Consider the following 15844-nt stretch of genomic DNA (forward strand, 5'->3'; position numbering starts at 1 on the left):
CTCCCCTCTCCTCCCACGGCACTCGTTCTACCCAGGGTCAACTCTCTAGTATATCCCCTCCGATCCCTCCTGTCAAGAAAGCCATAGCAAGGTCCCTAGAATCCCTCCCTCCCTACTATCCACAAAGAAACTTGGTGAACAGTCACGCCCTCAGACGTCCCTAAAAAGTACGCCACGCTCAAGCCTAGCCTGAGATACCCTACCCCGACCACCCCGTTCCAACTACTCTCCACACCTCCAGTCCTCGGCCACGCAGTCGGCCAAGGTGGGGACAAGGGACTGCCCCCTCCCCTAAGCCCCAGTTCCGCAACACCAAGACACCCCCTTCTCGCGCCCTTCCCTACAATCAAAACCGTTGGCAGCCTCCCGCCCACAGTCCGCAGCCCCGCCTCGCTCGCCTCGATGACGTCACCAGCCCAGGACACCTTGTTTTCAGCCGCTCTCACAGCTTCTAGAGCCGCAGAGCCTGGACGCGCGTGCGCGTATCCGACGGCCACGGATTGGCTGAGAGAGGTATAGGGGTGGGGTTATTGCTCCGCCGCTAGAGCGTGTAGGACCCGGTGGGGCGGGGCTCCGCAGAAACCGGAAGTATCGAGTGACGGGCACTCGGAGAAGTTCCGGTGAGTTCGGGGGCGGGGGGTCCCCGTCTGGTTGGAGGGATCCCGGGCCGAGAACCGGAGCCTACGGGGTGTGGGCGGTCCCGGAGTGAGGCTCACATTCTCTGCCCTGCAGATGACTGTCCACAACCTGTACCTGTTTGACCGGAATGGAGTGTGTCTGCATTACAGCGAGTGGCACCGCAAGAAGCAAGCGGGGATCCCCAAGGAGGAGGTGACGAGAGGGTCCCGCGCAACCCGGGTGACCTCACATCTACAAATGCACATTGTCCCAGTCCAGCTTCTTCTCTCCAAACCCTGGTTCCTTCCCACCCCAACCCTGGCTCCTTTAAAAACCGAGAGCTAACTCTGCCCCTCTCCCTCCAGGAGTACAAGCTGATGTACGGGATGCTCTTCTCTATCCGCTCGTTTGTCAGCAAGATGTCCCCGCTAGACATGTACGCGTAGTCAGAGGGGTTGTTGAGGGAGGGAGGAAATTTGGGGGTGGGGAAAACTTTCTGGAGTGGAAGGGGCTTTGGCCCCCAGAGAGGGTAAGGAGACAAGAGGGAGAGGCTGAGTCCGGGGCAAGAGTGCAGGAGCTGGCAGGAGCGGCGGTGGGGAAGATCTGAAGATAAGAGAGGTTGGGCAACGGGGCTAAATTGAGGGGTGAAGATGGGAGGTGTCTTTAGTCAACCAGGCTCCTACAAACGACATGTTTAGAGAAGAGGGAGTCAATCTAGAGGAGATCAGAAGAATCTCTTTGGGAGAGATTTCGTTTCTATTCCTTAACATCCTCCTCATCTCTGCAGGAAGGACGGCTTCCTGGCCTTCCAAACTAGCCGTTACAAACTCCATTACTACGAGACGCCCACTGGGATCAAGGTTGTCATGAACACTGATTTGGGCGTGGGACCCATCCGAGATGTGTTGCACCACATCTACAGTGCGGTCAGTGCCAGCCCCTCGGACCCTTCCGCCAAAGCTTCAACAGCCGTGGCCACTTAGAGCCCCAAGCCTCCTTCAGCTTCCCTGCCCTAATCCTACTGTATTGTATCTCTATTGCAGTCAGACTTCTTGGGACCCTTTAGGTCCTTATACACTCCCACCACCAGTTTCTCCCCAAGGAGGGTTTGCCTTCCAGCCCTTGATCGCTGTGCATTCACACACCCTTGAGGTTATAGTAGGTTTGGGGTTGAAAACAAGAAGTGTTCAAAGCCTGGCTCTAACACCCTCCCCCTCCACAGCTGTACGTGGAGCTGGTGGTGAAGAATCCCCTGTGCCCACTGGGCCAAACTGTGCAAAGTGAGCTCTTCCGCTCCCGACTGGACTCCTATGTCCGCTCTCTGCCCTTCTTCTCCGCCCGGGCTGGCTGAAGGAAGCACTCTACCTCACCCCTCAGAAGAATCCCTGTCTGTCTGGGGCCCTTTGTTTCACCTGAGGGCCCCTACTGGCAGCCGCACGGCCCCAGCTCCTCCATCCCCGTCAAGCCCCTCGGCAGCCCTCCCAGGGGAACAGCCTAAAAAGCCCTCCATGGTGCCCTTCCCATCACAGGAAGGAAGCCTACTGGAGTCTCTACACCTCCAAACCAGGCCCTCTCTCCAGTTTTATCCCCTACCTGACGCTGGGAGAAGTACAGAATAAACTTTTTATCACCCTCTGCGACCTTAGTGTGTTAGTTTCAGTGGTCGATCGGGGCCTGCCCCTCTCATGAAGGCGTGAACCAGGGTGTTCACATCCCCTGAGCCAGCAGAGGCTTTGTCCACGGGTTTCTCAACAGCGGCACTATTGACGTTTGGGGCTGGATAATATCTTGGTGTGTGTGTGTGGGGGGGGGGGGGGTGCTGCCGTCTACTTTGTTCTGGCCGCCACTCACTAGATGCTGTAGCACATCTCCATGTCTTTTTCTTTCTCTCACACGCGCGCGCGCGCGCGCGCACCCAGACCGTGACAGTCAACAATGTCTCCAGATCTTGCCAAATGTCCCCTAGGGGAGAAAATAGCTCCCCGATTGAAAACCACTGAGTTGGGGGAAGGCCGACTGGCCTCGGGGTGCAGAGAGTAGAACCACCCTCCCGGTTCTGCTCTCCGGTTCCTGTGAGCCCACAGAACACCCAAGCTGCGGAGCTCCAGAAGGTGGGGCTTATGCAGATGTGCGGCAGGTTTTGGCTGGGAGGCGGGCGTCTTTATGCAGATGAGGGGGCGGTGCCTGCATGTTGATAAGCTGGGCCCGCAGCCGACGCGGCTGGGAGTCTATCGGGTCCCGCTGCGGTTCGGGCTGAGGTGGCATCTCTCTTCCGCACCCCCCCCCCCCGTCCCTAAGTTCCTACCCTCCGAGGATAGCCCTCGACCTTTACCCTCGTCCATTTCCCCCTCTCCTCCCCGCGCCAGTACCCCCGAATCCTACTCGCTCCACTCGTGGCGCCCCCCGCGTTTCTCCTCTCCGCCGCAAACCCCGCGACCTCCAGCAGCCCGCCCCCGCGAGCCGGATCCTGCCTGGCTGCTCCCGCCGCAACCTCCTCAGCCTTCCCGCTCTTCTAGGGCTCGCGCCACTACACCCCCGGGTGTCTCCCCTCGGGCTTCCCGGTTCCCTCCTCCTCCCGCCCCCTCGGAGCCCCCTGCCCCGCCTTGGCCAGCCGGCATGCAGGTGTCTATCGCATGTACCGAGCAGAATCTTCGCAGCCGGAGCAGTGAGGACCGTCTGTGTGGACCCCGGCCGGGTCCCGGGGGCGGTAATGGCGGGCCGGTCGGCGGGGGGCATGGGAATCCTCCGGGGGGAGGAGGGTCGGGCCCCAAGGCCCGGGCCGCAGTGGTTCCCCGACCCCCAGCGCCCGCTGGGGTCCTCCGAGAGAGCACCGGCCGAGGCACTGGCATGAAATACAGGTATGGGGGTGGCCGGGCAGCCCGCCACATCTGCTCCCCTTTCCTGACCCCTGAGGCTTCCTGGGATGCTTCCAGAACCCCCTCCAACTTCGCTAAGAAGGTCCCGGCTCACTCCATCTCCTCTTCCCATCACTGGCACTCCCTTACATGGGCCCTCTCTTGCTCTCCGTCCATACCCCCGACTAGTAGAAAATCAAGTTTACCAAGGTTGACCAGGCCTGTCAGACCCAGGGGATGCTCCTAAGCTTCCCTCCTTACCCTCAGGAAGGCAAGGGATGCACGGATCTCCAGGCTGCACACCCCCCACCCCCACCCCCCGGGATGAAGTGTCCTTGGGTCGTGTCCTGGGAAGATGGGGGAAGGAAACGGCTTCTCACTCTGGCCTGCTCAGTGTGCCTGACCCAGATACTGCCCCCACATGCCCCAAGGTCTCCTGCAACCCTTCTTGGTGGGAAGTGGGGCCCTTGGAAGGATGGACCACATCTCTCAACCCCCTGCTGAAGGACAGGGGCCATGTGGGAAAGGTGGACGGAAATGTAACCGACTTTATCTCAGAGAACCGCCGGGCTCTCGGGACTACCAGTAGGGGGGAGGGGAGGGGCTCCTGCTTGAGAGTGAGCAGAGGTCACTGATCTGACCCGCTTTGTCACTTGAGGAATTTGATCCCCTCCATGTGGTGGCCCTGGTTGGGAAGCTGAGCAGACTGCCTGGGTGGGGGGGTCCTTGGGAGGAGGGGCTCTCTGGTTTGAAGACAGAGTTCACAAGCCAACAGGAGCAGAGGGAGTAGAGAGGGGAAGAGGGAGAACTGGTCTTTCCTCTCATACTCTCCACCCAGGTGTCCTACCTGCTTTTGTTGGAGGCCCGCCTGCCTAGCCTATCCAAGGATCCTTGCCTGCCTGAGTGCCTGAACTTGACTTGGTTTACCCCTTCCACCCCAGTGTCTGCCCTTTAGCACAGCACTCTCTGATGATCTGTTTTCACAAACTCATCACAATTAGCCGGTCGCATTCCTCCCAGTCAACCCCCACCCCCGACTCTACACATCCCAGAGATGACTCAAATAAACACAAGACCCGCCAGCAGAAACGCTAAGCAGGCAGCGCATCTTCAATGTGATAGGAGGGAACAGAGGCACTGGACAGTGGGTCCAGAGGAACAGTCATTATTTGTTCACTTGTGCTATGGCCATAGCACTGCCCAATTCAGTGGGCTCACTGAGTCTAGTTTCTTTGGACTGAGACACCCTGAGGGCATCTCAGTCTGGAAGGAGAGGAACTGGAGGCTGGTAATCTATGTCCCTAATGGAGGCTCTACCCCTTCCTTCTGCCTCTGTGTCCTGCAGGAACCTAGGAAAGTCTGGTCTTCGGGTATCCTGCCTTGGCCTAGGTGAGTTAGAAAGAAGAGGAATTAAGGGAAGGGGCGTTCTTTCATGGCTTTCCCCCACAGGTCTCACTTGCCTGGCTTCTCTCTTGCAGGTACCTGGGTCACATTTGGTTCTCAGATCTCAGATGAGGTATAAGTGATGGGACCTAGAAGCAGGGTGAGGGGGTATGAGAGAACCAAAGAGGGGGGGGAAATGGACTTGCATAGGGGTTTGGACAACAAGCATGGGGAACGGTGGACCTGAGGTTGGAGGATGGGGAAAGGGGAGTGAATGTGGAAACCAAGGTTGAGGTCTGATGGGCTAGAATGCCATAAGGAAGGTAACTGAGAGGCTGGTTGCCGATCTTCAACTTTTTCTCTCACCATCCTAGACAGCAGAGGATGTGCTGACAGTAGCCTATGAGCATGGCGTAAACCTGTTTGACACCACCGAAGTGTATGCAGCGGGAAAGTAAGGACTGGGGTGAAAGACTAAGTTACACTTGGAAGGCTGAGAGAATATCAGGGCTCTTTGGTTTTCCTCCTAAAGAACCCTGGGAATTCCGCATCACTAAGTTCCAACCTTTCAGCCAATGGGGCCCCGAAGCATTATGGGAACTGTAGTCCCAACATCTGTCTCTCTCCAGCTTTGAGGGCAATGGGGCATACTGTGCAGTCAAAATGAAATAAACAAATATTTCCTGAACATCATTTATGTGCAACTATGTGAGGATGACAAAGCTAAATTTCAAACATACTATACCACAGCACACGTGGCTTCACGCTGGAAATAGTAAAAACCTAGGATGACTACTCCTGCCTCTTCTTCTGGCAAACTCTTCTGCTTATCTTTAAGACTTGTCCCAGATGTCAGCTCTTCCAAGAAGCCTTTGCCCAACTCCCCAAAGTTGGTCACTATCCCCCTCAGCTCCCAAGCACTTTACACTACCCTCTGACACAGAGTTCATCAGTTACTCGTTTACAAGGCCACATTCACTGCTCAAGTGGGAGGCTCCTCCCTCCACAGAACTTGTCTTGCTCTTTCCCACCTAAGTACCTATGCAGAGCCTGTCACAGAGCAGGTATCTGATTGAAGGATGACATCAATGTGCCCTCAAAAAGCTCACAGTCTAAGTGGTTAAACAAACCAACCAAAAGACAAGGAGATACGAAAGATTAAATAACAGTAACACTTCAGTAAGAGCCCACCATAACTTAAGACTTGTCACACATTAACTCATGATTAAATGTCAAAAAACTGTGTAGCCAGTAAGAGCTATGGAAGCTGACAAGGACTGACCATAGACTACAGCAATCAGAGAACATTTTCCATAAAATGAGGCAGAATCCAAGGTAAATTTTGGAGAACCAAGCTAAATTTTGGAGGATGGGTGGAACTTTGCAGAGACTAAAAGAAGGGGGAGGGCAATACAAATGGTTGGAACCAGACGAGGCAGTGTCCTCCCTGGCTCCACTATAGTTGGTCCCTCTTCTCTCATCCTATTCCATCCCTTCAGCACCCAGAACAGAGCTTGGTACACAGTGATGCACAACTGACATTTGTTGAATGAATGAATGAAAACGATACAACTCTAACCCTAGATTGGGAGCCCCTCTTACTTAGTCTAGGATGGGGCTGACAGCCCAATGGGCTCCTCGTTTATGCTCCATTTTACAGGAGAGGAAATTAGTTGAAGGGAAAGGTGGGGAGGAGGGAAAGAAACTGATCCACTTTGGAGGGGTCAGTGCTTCTGCATTGTCTTCCTTCCAGGGCTGAAAGAACCCTAGGCAACATCCTCAAGAGCAAAGGTTGGAGGTAAGATATGTTGGGTGGGTGGGGAGGGCCAGGAGGTTGCTGGGGACATGATCATCCAAAAATCCTTTTCTTGCTCGTTCTACCATTTCTCCTTTTTCCAGGAGATCAAGCTATGTCATCACCACCAAGATTTTTGGGGGAGGACAGTAAGTGGCTGCCTCACTATAATTGGGGAGGTCTGCAGAGACTGTGTGAAGGTGCATGGGATGGGGGTGGGGACAGCAGTCCCTGCACCTGCTACCCCAGGTCTGCATTCTGCCTGTGAGGACCCCTGAAATCCCAGTTCCTCATGATTCCAGGCCAGCCCTGGTCCCTTATCTTTGACACACCTCATCTCTGACTTACCTTTTCCTACAGGGCAGAAACTGAGCGAGGCTTGAGCCGCAAACACATCATTGAGGGTAAGAGTTAGGGGCTGGGGACCGGAGGTGGCTGGGTATGGAAGCCAGAGGAGTTGGGAACATTCTCTGAAGCTCTGAGTCTGAGGCTTTGAATAGGGAAGCTGGGATTTAGGTGGCCATGGCAAAAGGATAAGGTCTAAATTCTTAGGAAACTGAAGCTGAAGAGCTTACCTTCCTCGCCCCATGCTTACCCCAGGCTTGCGAGGATCCCTGGAACGCCTCCAGCTGGGATATGTGGACATCATCTTCGCCAATCGCTCAGACCCCAACAGTCCCATGGAGGGTAAAAGCAGCACCCCAACCCTGACAGCCCTTCAAAACTGAGCACTTCTCAAACCCTCAGCAGAAGCCAGCCCCTGCTCAGGAGGCCTCCCAAGCTCCACAGTAGTGGCTCACACCCCAGGACTTGGACAGGGAGGGAGGTGAAGAGCAGATACCAACCTCTCTGACTCCACAGGGATGAGTGGGGCCTTGGTGGGGTAGGCAGAGGTCTGCAGATCTGGAACCCAGGATGCCAAGGGTCTGACAGTGAGGCTCTCCCTCTCCTATGTGCCTAGAGATTGTGCGAGCCATGACCTATGTCATCAACCAGGGCCTGGCCCTATACTGGGGGACATCCCGATGGGGGGCTGCAGAAATCATGGTGAGTGTGCCACCCACCTCGCCGTCCTACAACTTGTTCCCACTTTTCACATGGCCACTCCAAACCCCACTCTACTGGAGGAGGGGGGAGTGGAAGAAAATGGAAGGAGTGCTCTGACCCCCATCTTTTCCCCACCCCAACCCAGGAGGCCTACTCCATGGCCAGACAGTTCAACCTGATTCCTCCAGTGTGTGAACAAGCGGAGCACCATCTGTTTCAGAGAGAGAAGGTGGAGATGCAGCTGCCAGAGCTCTACCACAAGATTGGTTCGAAGTCCCCTCATCCCTACCTTTCCCTCGGCCTCACCATCACCTAGATCCCTTTCCCCCATCCAATCCTCTTCCTCTTAGGTGTTGGCTCAGTCACCTGGTCCCCTCTGGCCTGTGGCCTCATCACTAGCAAGTATGATGGGCGAGTCCCAGATACCTGCAGGGTCAACATCAAGGTGAGATCTGGGGGCTCAGGACGGCAGGAGTGGACTATCTGAGGAGTCGTCTTTTGCTGATTCTCCTTGGCCTCCAGGGCTACCAGTGGCACAAAGACAAAGTGCAGAGTGAGGATGGCAAGAAGCAACAAGCCAAAGTCATGGACCTTCTCCCCATCGCTCACCAGCTGGGCTGCACCGTGGCGCAGCTTGCTATTGGTGAGACACTGCCAGCCCTGGACACTGCAGAGGCCTTGTCTCCTGAGACGCTCCCAAAGCACAGACTGATTTGTCTCTGGGGAGGACCCTCTTCCTCGGAGGCACCTCTGAAGTCTGTGTGCTCACTGTTTCCCACCAGTTCTTTTTTATTTCCTTCTCTGGCCCAGCGTGGTGTCTCCGCAGTGAGGGTGTCAGCTCGGTCTTGCTGGGGGTGTCCAGTGCAGAGCAGCTGATTGAACACCTGGGCGCCCTGCAGGTGAGGGGGGAGGGGTGTGGGGGGCAGTGGGGGGAGTGTCAGAGCCAGAGCCCATCTCTGTCCCCTGCCCCAGCAGTCAAGCAAGGCCTTGCTGTCCAGCCCAGAATGGGCCTGTGAGGTCACCCACTACAATGTCCTCGCTTGGCAAATGAGAGGTCCCAGGGCGAGACGGTGAGGCAGGGGCACAGCTGCGACTCTTTCCCTGCCACTTGGCTTCGCTGTGCGGCTCCCCGGGTTTTCGAACCTCATTCCCTTGTTCAGCAACCCTGCATGCACTGCCCTCTCCACCACCCCATTCAACTCCAGGTGCTGAGTCAGCTGACCCCGCAGACGGTGATGGAGATAGAAGGGCTCCTGGGCCACAAACCGCATCTCAAGAAATAGTCCGTCGGGGGCGCAGGGACCCAAACCGGAACCGATGCACCCCCCAGAACCGCTTCCCCCGCCCCCGCCCCGGATCCCTCCACGCAGCGGCCGGAGCCAGGGAGGCCCCGCCCACTAACGAGTTCCGGCTACAGTAGCGAAAGCATGAACAAAGCCATATCCTCCCGCAGTGGGGCTTGAGAGGGAAAGTAGTCCTCCGCCCCCTATTGCGTTCTCCTAGGCCTCCCTGCTAATCCTGGGCATGAGCTACTGGTCTGTCCCCTCTCTGCCACTTGGCCTCGCTCCCTTCTCTCTCCCCCTAATCGCCGAGGCCCAGGGGGAAAAAAAAGGCAGATACAAGACCCATGCAGAGTACCTCAAAAGTGCCCTTGAAATGTCATCAAGGGGTAACAACTCAATATGAAGTGAGTTTTGATGTCATCTGGGACAAAGGAGATGGGGCTCTTACATTCGTTACAAAGGAAGCCAGGCTGGTCCTGGCAGGAAGTAACTGATAATCTTTGGGAAACTAGGACCCTGCCTCAGCCAGGAGGTGGAGGAGGGCTTAAAACCACAAAGAGAGGGGTAGGGTGGGGAGTGCAGTGACAAAGCACTGATGAGGGAAAATTGACAGCCGATGTATAGCCTGTCCTGGCACAAGTGGCCAGGGAAGCCCTTGGAAAGTACGGTTGGGCCGCACTTCGCAGGAAAAGGTGACAGCCTTTAGGTCACGGCAGAGAAATGGGGCTGACATAAAAAGGTCTGGGGATAAACTTTTGAGCCTTGAGCAGGACTCCTACCTGGGAGTGGAGGACTATAGTCTTCCTCCTGGCAATAATCTTAAAGCAATAATGATGGCCCCTCTTGTGTAAGACTTCCCAGGGAACTGTAAATAAAATCTCAGCTTGATCATCACTTACCGCGTCTGAAATTGCTGGGGGCTGAGAGGTTAGGATCTCAGTCTCACATATCTGGGCCTCTAGCACCCTGCCGTTAGAAAGGTCCAGTACTACCTTTCCACTGCTCCTTTACCTTAGTGACCCAGGCATCATGCTCCTAGTCACTGCCCTCATCGAGGACCCAGGCACCTGATCCTCCAGGCCACAGCTTTCTTCCTTAGAACCCAGAGGCCTGGCTTCATAGCTTTGTTGCTCCTCCATCTGATGCTCACTCTTATCCTTGTGGGTTTTTTTTTTTTTTTTGCGGTACACGGGCCTCTCACTGTTGTGGCCTCTCCCGCTGCGGAGCACAAGCCCCGGACGCGCAGGCTCAGCGGCCATGGCTCACGGGCCCAGCTGCTCCACGGCATGTAGGATCCTCCCGGACCGGGGCACGAACCCGTGTCCCCTGCATCGGCAGGCAAACTCTCAACCACTGCGCCACCAGGGAAGCCTGAAAGATTAAGATTTAAATACCAACTGAAGATATTAAAAGATGTGAGGAGATCTCTAAGCACCATTACAAAGAGAAGTTCCAAAAAAAATCTGAATTATGACAGCATCATTGGTATAAGTAGATAGCTTCCCCCAAGTGATCATAAAGACAGTAAAACTTAGAAGTTCTGAAAAGATATAAAATAATTAAAAATAATGATATACCTCCTCACAAAAGATTACTCGCTAGGCTTTAAAGAATCTGGTTTTAAAAACCAGCTTTACACTGCCTGTTACAGCCAGTGAATGCCATGGGTGTGGAGAAGCCCATCTTATGTTGACCAAAAGAAATGGGTGTTGAGGGACTTCCCTGGTGGCTCATTGGTTAAGAATCCACCTGCCAATGCAGGCAACACAGGTTCAGGTCCCGGCCTAGGAGGATCCTACATGCCGCGGAGCAACTAAGCCCTTGCACCACAACTACTGAGCCTGTGAGCCACAACTACTGAGCCCACGTGCCACATCTACTGAAGCCCGTGCGCCTAGAGCCCATGCTCCACAACAAAGAGGAGCCACCGCAATGAGAATCCCACGCACTACAATGAAGACCCAATGCAGCCAAAAAAATAAATTAACTAAAACAAATAAAGCATTGATAATAAAAATGGAGCTTTAAAAAAAAAAAAGAAAAGAAATGGGTGTTGGAAACGTTGGGTGCCGAGAAGTTAAAGTAAACACAACATAGGCTGGGGCACAGGATACTAACAACAGCTAATATATGGTGTGTTTACTGTGTGCCAAGTATCATTCTAAGCACCTTAGAATCAGTATATAAGCTGATTCAATCCTATTATCATCCACATGCTACAGATAAGGAAACCAAGTCCCAGAGAAGTTAAGTAATTTGCTCAAAGTGTCACAACGGGTAAGCGGGCTCTAGAGTCCGTGCTATGAACCTCCACAACAGAATCTGGACAGCAGGTCCAGGAGAGGAGGGTGAGGCTGCGGCTGGGGGATGGGTGTGGCACCGTGAGGGAATGTGGGCTGTGAGTACTATGTCCTGTTTACCTGTAGCAGAAGTCACACCCCTCAGTCAGAGCTCAGGCTGGGCTGCTTTGCTGGAGCCATTATGGTGTGTGGGTGTCCAGGCCTGGCTACTCAGGAAGGGTTCCCAGCATTCCTCAGGCCGTGGTCCTGGAATCTAGGGCCCTCCTTAGGCTGAGATGTCAGCTGAGAGTGGAGCAGTTTGAGAATAAAATTTGGGAAGCCAGCCTTACAAGAACACAAGAAGGTCGTATACAACAAGGAAAACTGAGGGCATCTGCTCAAATGCCCAGGAGCCCACTAAAGATTGGGCAGAATGGGCGGTGTCACTGGCTTTCGAAGTACGTTTGGGTGGGTTGTGAAAGAGTGTGAGAAACCCTGTGCCAGTGGCTGAGGGCCCGGGCCCAGGGAGGGTACTGGGGATTTGCACACACTAGAATTAAGGAACGCTGGCTCTGCTTGGGGGATAAAGGAAGGCATGGAGGGAGTGTGTGTGTGGGGGGGCGTACCGCGACTTCCCCTCCCCAGCCCTCGCACCGCCTGGCCCGCTTCCCCCGCTTCGCCATGGCTGGCATTCGGGGCCTCGCACCTCCACCGCCCCCACGCGTGCTGCCGCGGGGAGCGGCCTGACCGCCGCTTGACGCCTCAAGAGGGGCGGGGGTCTCACTATTAAAAGGGGCAACAGGCCTCGGCGCAGGCCCCAGAACAGGCCCGCTCCGTTAGCGACGCCCTCGAGTCCGCGGCGGGCACGATGCAGCTCCTGGTGAGGGTGCCGTCTCTTCCGGAGCGGGGAGAGCTGGACTGCAACATCTACCGGCCCTTCAACCTCGGGGACCGCGAGCCCCGCCGTCTCCCCGGGACGGCGCGCGCGCCCGCTGCGGCCACACGCTCTGCACCGCCTGTCTGAGCGAGTTGGCTGCGCGTGGCGACGGCGGCGGGGCGGCCGCGCGCGTCTGCGCCACGTCGTCACGTGCCCCTTCTGTCGCACGCCCACCCCGCTCCCGCGCGGCAGGGTCACGGAAGTCGCGGTCGACCCGGACTTGTGGTCGCGCTTGGAGGCAACAGCGCGGGCCGCGCACGAATCTAATGGGGCGGGTGGTCCGGTTCGGGAAAGCGGCGATGTGGACCGAAAGGCCGATGACGACCGAAAGGCCGATGACTAGGAAAAGGAGAGAAGGGGGCGGGGCCTAGGAGCGCGGGATGGCGTGAGCTCCTGCGGCCCTGGGCCCGGGTGCTGGCACCCGCGCGCAGGTGGCGGCGCCCGCTGCCTAGCAACGGTGAGGGGCCGCCCGGGTAGGCAGTGGAGGGAGAGCGCCCCGGAACGCCGGTTCGGCGGCACCCTTCCGCTGCCACTAACCCTCCTTCTTTCCCCCAGTGCTGTACTGTCCAGAGATCAAGGACTCGGCCCACATGACCCGCTGCACGCCGTAACCGCGGAACCCTGAAGCTACGGCAGAAGAAAGGTGGGAGCTGCATTCTCGGGGGGGGGGGGGCGCTGTACTACAGGGAACTGGTACCAAGCCCACCCCGTCATATCCCGGATTGTCACGGTTTTGGGAGGTGAGCCAAAGGCAGGAGGGAACGCCCTGGGAGGTGTTGATGCTGCGCTGGGGAGGCTCCTAGACAAATCGCCCCCATCTACTGACTGTGCCAGCCTTGCATATTCTGGATGGAATGACCCAGGGGGGTTAGAAACAAAGTCTACGTTCCCGTGGGAAGAAGACAGACTATTTCCCTAGCTGTGACTTTGGCTTTTGTCCAGGGCAGCTCTGATGTGTGGGAGCAACAGGTCCCATTTTAGCAATTCTGTGTCAATGATGTGAACGTTTAAAAAAGACGGAACAGGAGAGAAGAGGCTGATTTCCATGTCCTATTAATCTCACTTCTCTAGCACCTAAGAGAACTGAGAAAAATAAACCGTACCCACCCTACTCCCTCCGCTGGTATGCCTACTAGTTTCCCCATTCCCAGTACTGTGTTCCTAAAATTGTCAAGACGCATCCCCACCTATGAGATTAGGAGCCTCAATTCATTTCAGAATCTCCCTTCAACCTGTTAGGGCAGGTATGACAACGTCCAAAAGCCATTTATGCGAGTCACCTCATTAGGGCCTATCAAGGATAGGAGAGCCATTTGGCGACGGCAGTGAATTGTAAACTTTTGATATTATGTTATTTTTACAGCACAAGGAAACAGTCACTACTGAAAAAATATGCTCATCATACAATTTTAAACTTGTGTCCCCTATTTAGACATCACCTATTTCAGGGCAGGGGTTCAATTTAAAAGTCCTGTTCGTATCTTGTGATCGTAGAGTTACAGTCAAGGACCAGCAACATCGGCATGACTGGGAGCTTGTTGCAAGTGCAAAAATCTCAGGATTTCACTCTGACTTACTGAATTAGACTCTGCATTTTAACAAGAATCCCAGGTGATCCATTTAAATAAAAATTTAAGAAGCACTGGTCCAGGTCCTAGACTATGTTGCATTTTCCCCTGAGTTAAAAAGGGGAACTTATTAAGAATAAACGTCAATTTTCCTAACTATGTTTTTACCTTTTTCCTTTCCTTAAGTCGTAGGTCTCAGCTTAAATATCCCCTCTTCGGGGAGGTCTTTCTCAGCTTTCAATCTGGTGTAGCCCCCTCCCTCGCTCTCTGTAATACGATGCCTTGTTTTAGTTTTTCACTACTTTTATTTTCTGATATGTGTTTTGTTGGTGTCCTGCACTACAGTGTAAGCTCCACGACAGCAGTGACTAACTTGTGACTGTTGTATCTGCAAGGGCAACAGCAGTGTTTTTAACATGTACTCAATAAATGCTTGTTGGAATTACATTTTGTAATATAATAGCCTCAAAAATTGTCTGGTCTCTCAGCCTCTGAGAAGCTCTGGTAGTGAATACATGTCAAGCTGTAGTGTCTAGCAGTTCAAATCTTTGGCAAGCTATGCAGGTCTGACCGCCCGCCCCCCCCCCCCCCCAATCCTTTAAAATAAAAAAGTGTGCTTCTGCAACTGGGAACTGAACCTATGAAGCTGTAGTGACCTCTACTGACTCTTGGCAGAACTAAACAAGCTGAAGGTGGAAAGGATGATCAAAAGGATGAGTGGAAGGCAGTTCTGAAACTTATCAGGCACCCCTCCCACTAAACGTCTGTCCAGTAAGTCCTGCTATCTCTCTGATCTCAACCTGAGGCCTGTGGAGGTGTCCTGCTGTCACCCTCCATCTCCGCTGAGCTCATCACACTGGGGTGAGGGTTGGAAAAAGAGCCTTGGAGTTGTAGCTGATGATCCAACAAATAAAAATGAGAAAAAGGAAAAGTCACAAGATTTAAAAAAAGAGAGAAATGGGTAATAGGAAATGGCAGGAAGCAACACCCTTTCTTTCCTCATCCCTCCCCGAAACCAAAGAACTCCCCCACTCAAAAATAACAGAGCACACAGAAAGGAAAGTATAATTTATATGTACAACCAATAAACCTGATACAGAAGAGGGGACTGGGACAGACCAGGAGTGGGTGTGAAGAGACCGGGAAAGGAGCAGCAAGAAAGTGAAGGGGAGCGAAGAGCAAGTGGGGGGTTCGCCATGCAAACTGCCACTCTCCCCAGCCCCTCCTGGGGAGGAGGATGTGCCCATGTCTCCCCAGCCTGCCCTCCACTATTTTGCTCTGGTCCCAAAGGCAAGGTAGTCCCCTGACTAGGCCCCCTGCCTGACCCACTCAAGTTTAGTCCATATCCAGGTCTTCAGGAGGGAGGGTAGAAGTCCTCCAAGAACCTGAGCCCCAGAACTGGGGGCTCCCCCCACATCTGGCCCATTGTGTTCTCCGCCACCCTTTCTAGGTTACCTGGGTCCCTAGGACAGATTGGGGAGCTCCTCTTTGGCTTAAGGGAGTATCACCCAAATATTACTCTTTGTAGGGGTGGTCCTTGGTCCCTAGGGAGGGGGGAAGATTCCCAACACAAGATGCCGGTACGCAGGAGGTAACTGAGCCAGTGAACGGCGCCTTTATTCTGAGGCTGAACAGCAATGGACTCCCTCCCTTGTTAACTGCTCCGCCCTCCATTTGGGGGGAGGTAGGGGAAGGAAACATGCAGCCGCCCCTCCTCTTCCCTTCCACCCTCCCAGGGCTCACTGTCACCCCTCTCTAAAGTCACCCTCCTCTCTTGAAAGCTCTTTTCCCCACCAAAGTCCCTAAAGGCCGGGCAAGGCTAACCCCCCACTTCTGCAAGAGATGGAGCTTATGCTGCAGGAATAAGATCTGGGGCGGCTCCACCTCTTTCCCCCCCACAGCCGCTCACTGGGAAGCTGTGTGTGCTGGGCAGTGGGGGGTACAGGTACCTGGAAGACCCTGCTGACCACCTCCCACCCAGACCTCTTCTCACCAGCACAGTCTTCAAAGCACGGTGGGAAAGGTGCACGGGGTGGAGAAGGGCAAAGGGCCCTTCTTGAAGAGAGCTGTAGAGAGGGG

At 54.7% G+C, this 15844-nt stretch overlaps 3 protein-coding genes across 3 annotated transcripts; all 3 read left to right on the top strand.

Annotated features, from left to right (window-relative positions):
* The first annotated feature begins 635 nt into the window (after window positions 1-635).
* On the top strand, window positions 636-2255 carry TRAPPC1 (trafficking protein particle complex subunit 1). Its single transcript, XM_079724973.1, has 4 exons — window positions 636-831; window positions 984-1054; window positions 1406-1544; window positions 1841-2255. Exons 1-4 carry the CDS (start codon window positions 733-735, stop codon window positions 1967-1969), a joined length of 438 nt encoding a protein of 145 aa, XP_079581099.1. The 5' UTR covers window positions 636-732; the 3' UTR covers window positions 1970-2255.
* A 979-nt stretch (window positions 2256-3234) lies between these two features.
* On the top strand, window positions 3235-8981 carry KCNAB3 (potassium voltage-gated channel subfamily A regulatory beta subunit 3; the record flags this gene model as incomplete). Its single annotated transcript, XM_079725072.1, has 14 exons — window positions 3235-3476; window positions 4819-4862; window positions 4952-4989; window positions 5231-5310; window positions 6610-6654; window positions 6756-6800; window positions 7012-7055; window positions 7252-7338; window positions 7613-7698; window positions 7844-7964; window positions 8049-8143; window positions 8221-8341; window positions 8509-8597; window positions 8904-8981. 14 exons carry the CDS (start codon window positions 3235-3237, stop codon window positions 8979-8981), a joined length of 1215 nt encoding a protein of 404 aa, XP_079581198.1.
* Window positions 8982-12128: 3147 nt separating this feature from the next.
* On the top strand, window positions 12129-12808 carry RNF227 (ring finger protein 227; the record flags this gene model as incomplete). Its single annotated transcript, XM_079725558.1, is given in 5 exon segments — window positions 12129-12239; window positions 12242-12323; window positions 12326-12537; window positions 12540-12654; window positions 12753-12808. Coding segments are annotated over 5 exon segments (576 nt in total).
* Window positions 12809-15844: the final 3036 nt, after the last annotated feature.

This window comes from Hyperoodon ampullatus, assembly GCF_949752795.1.
Source record: "Hyperoodon ampullatus genome assembly, chromosome: 19".
Classification (NCBI taxonomy): Eukaryota; Metazoa; Chordata; class Mammalia; order Artiodactyla; family Ziphiidae; genus Hyperoodon; species Hyperoodon ampullatus.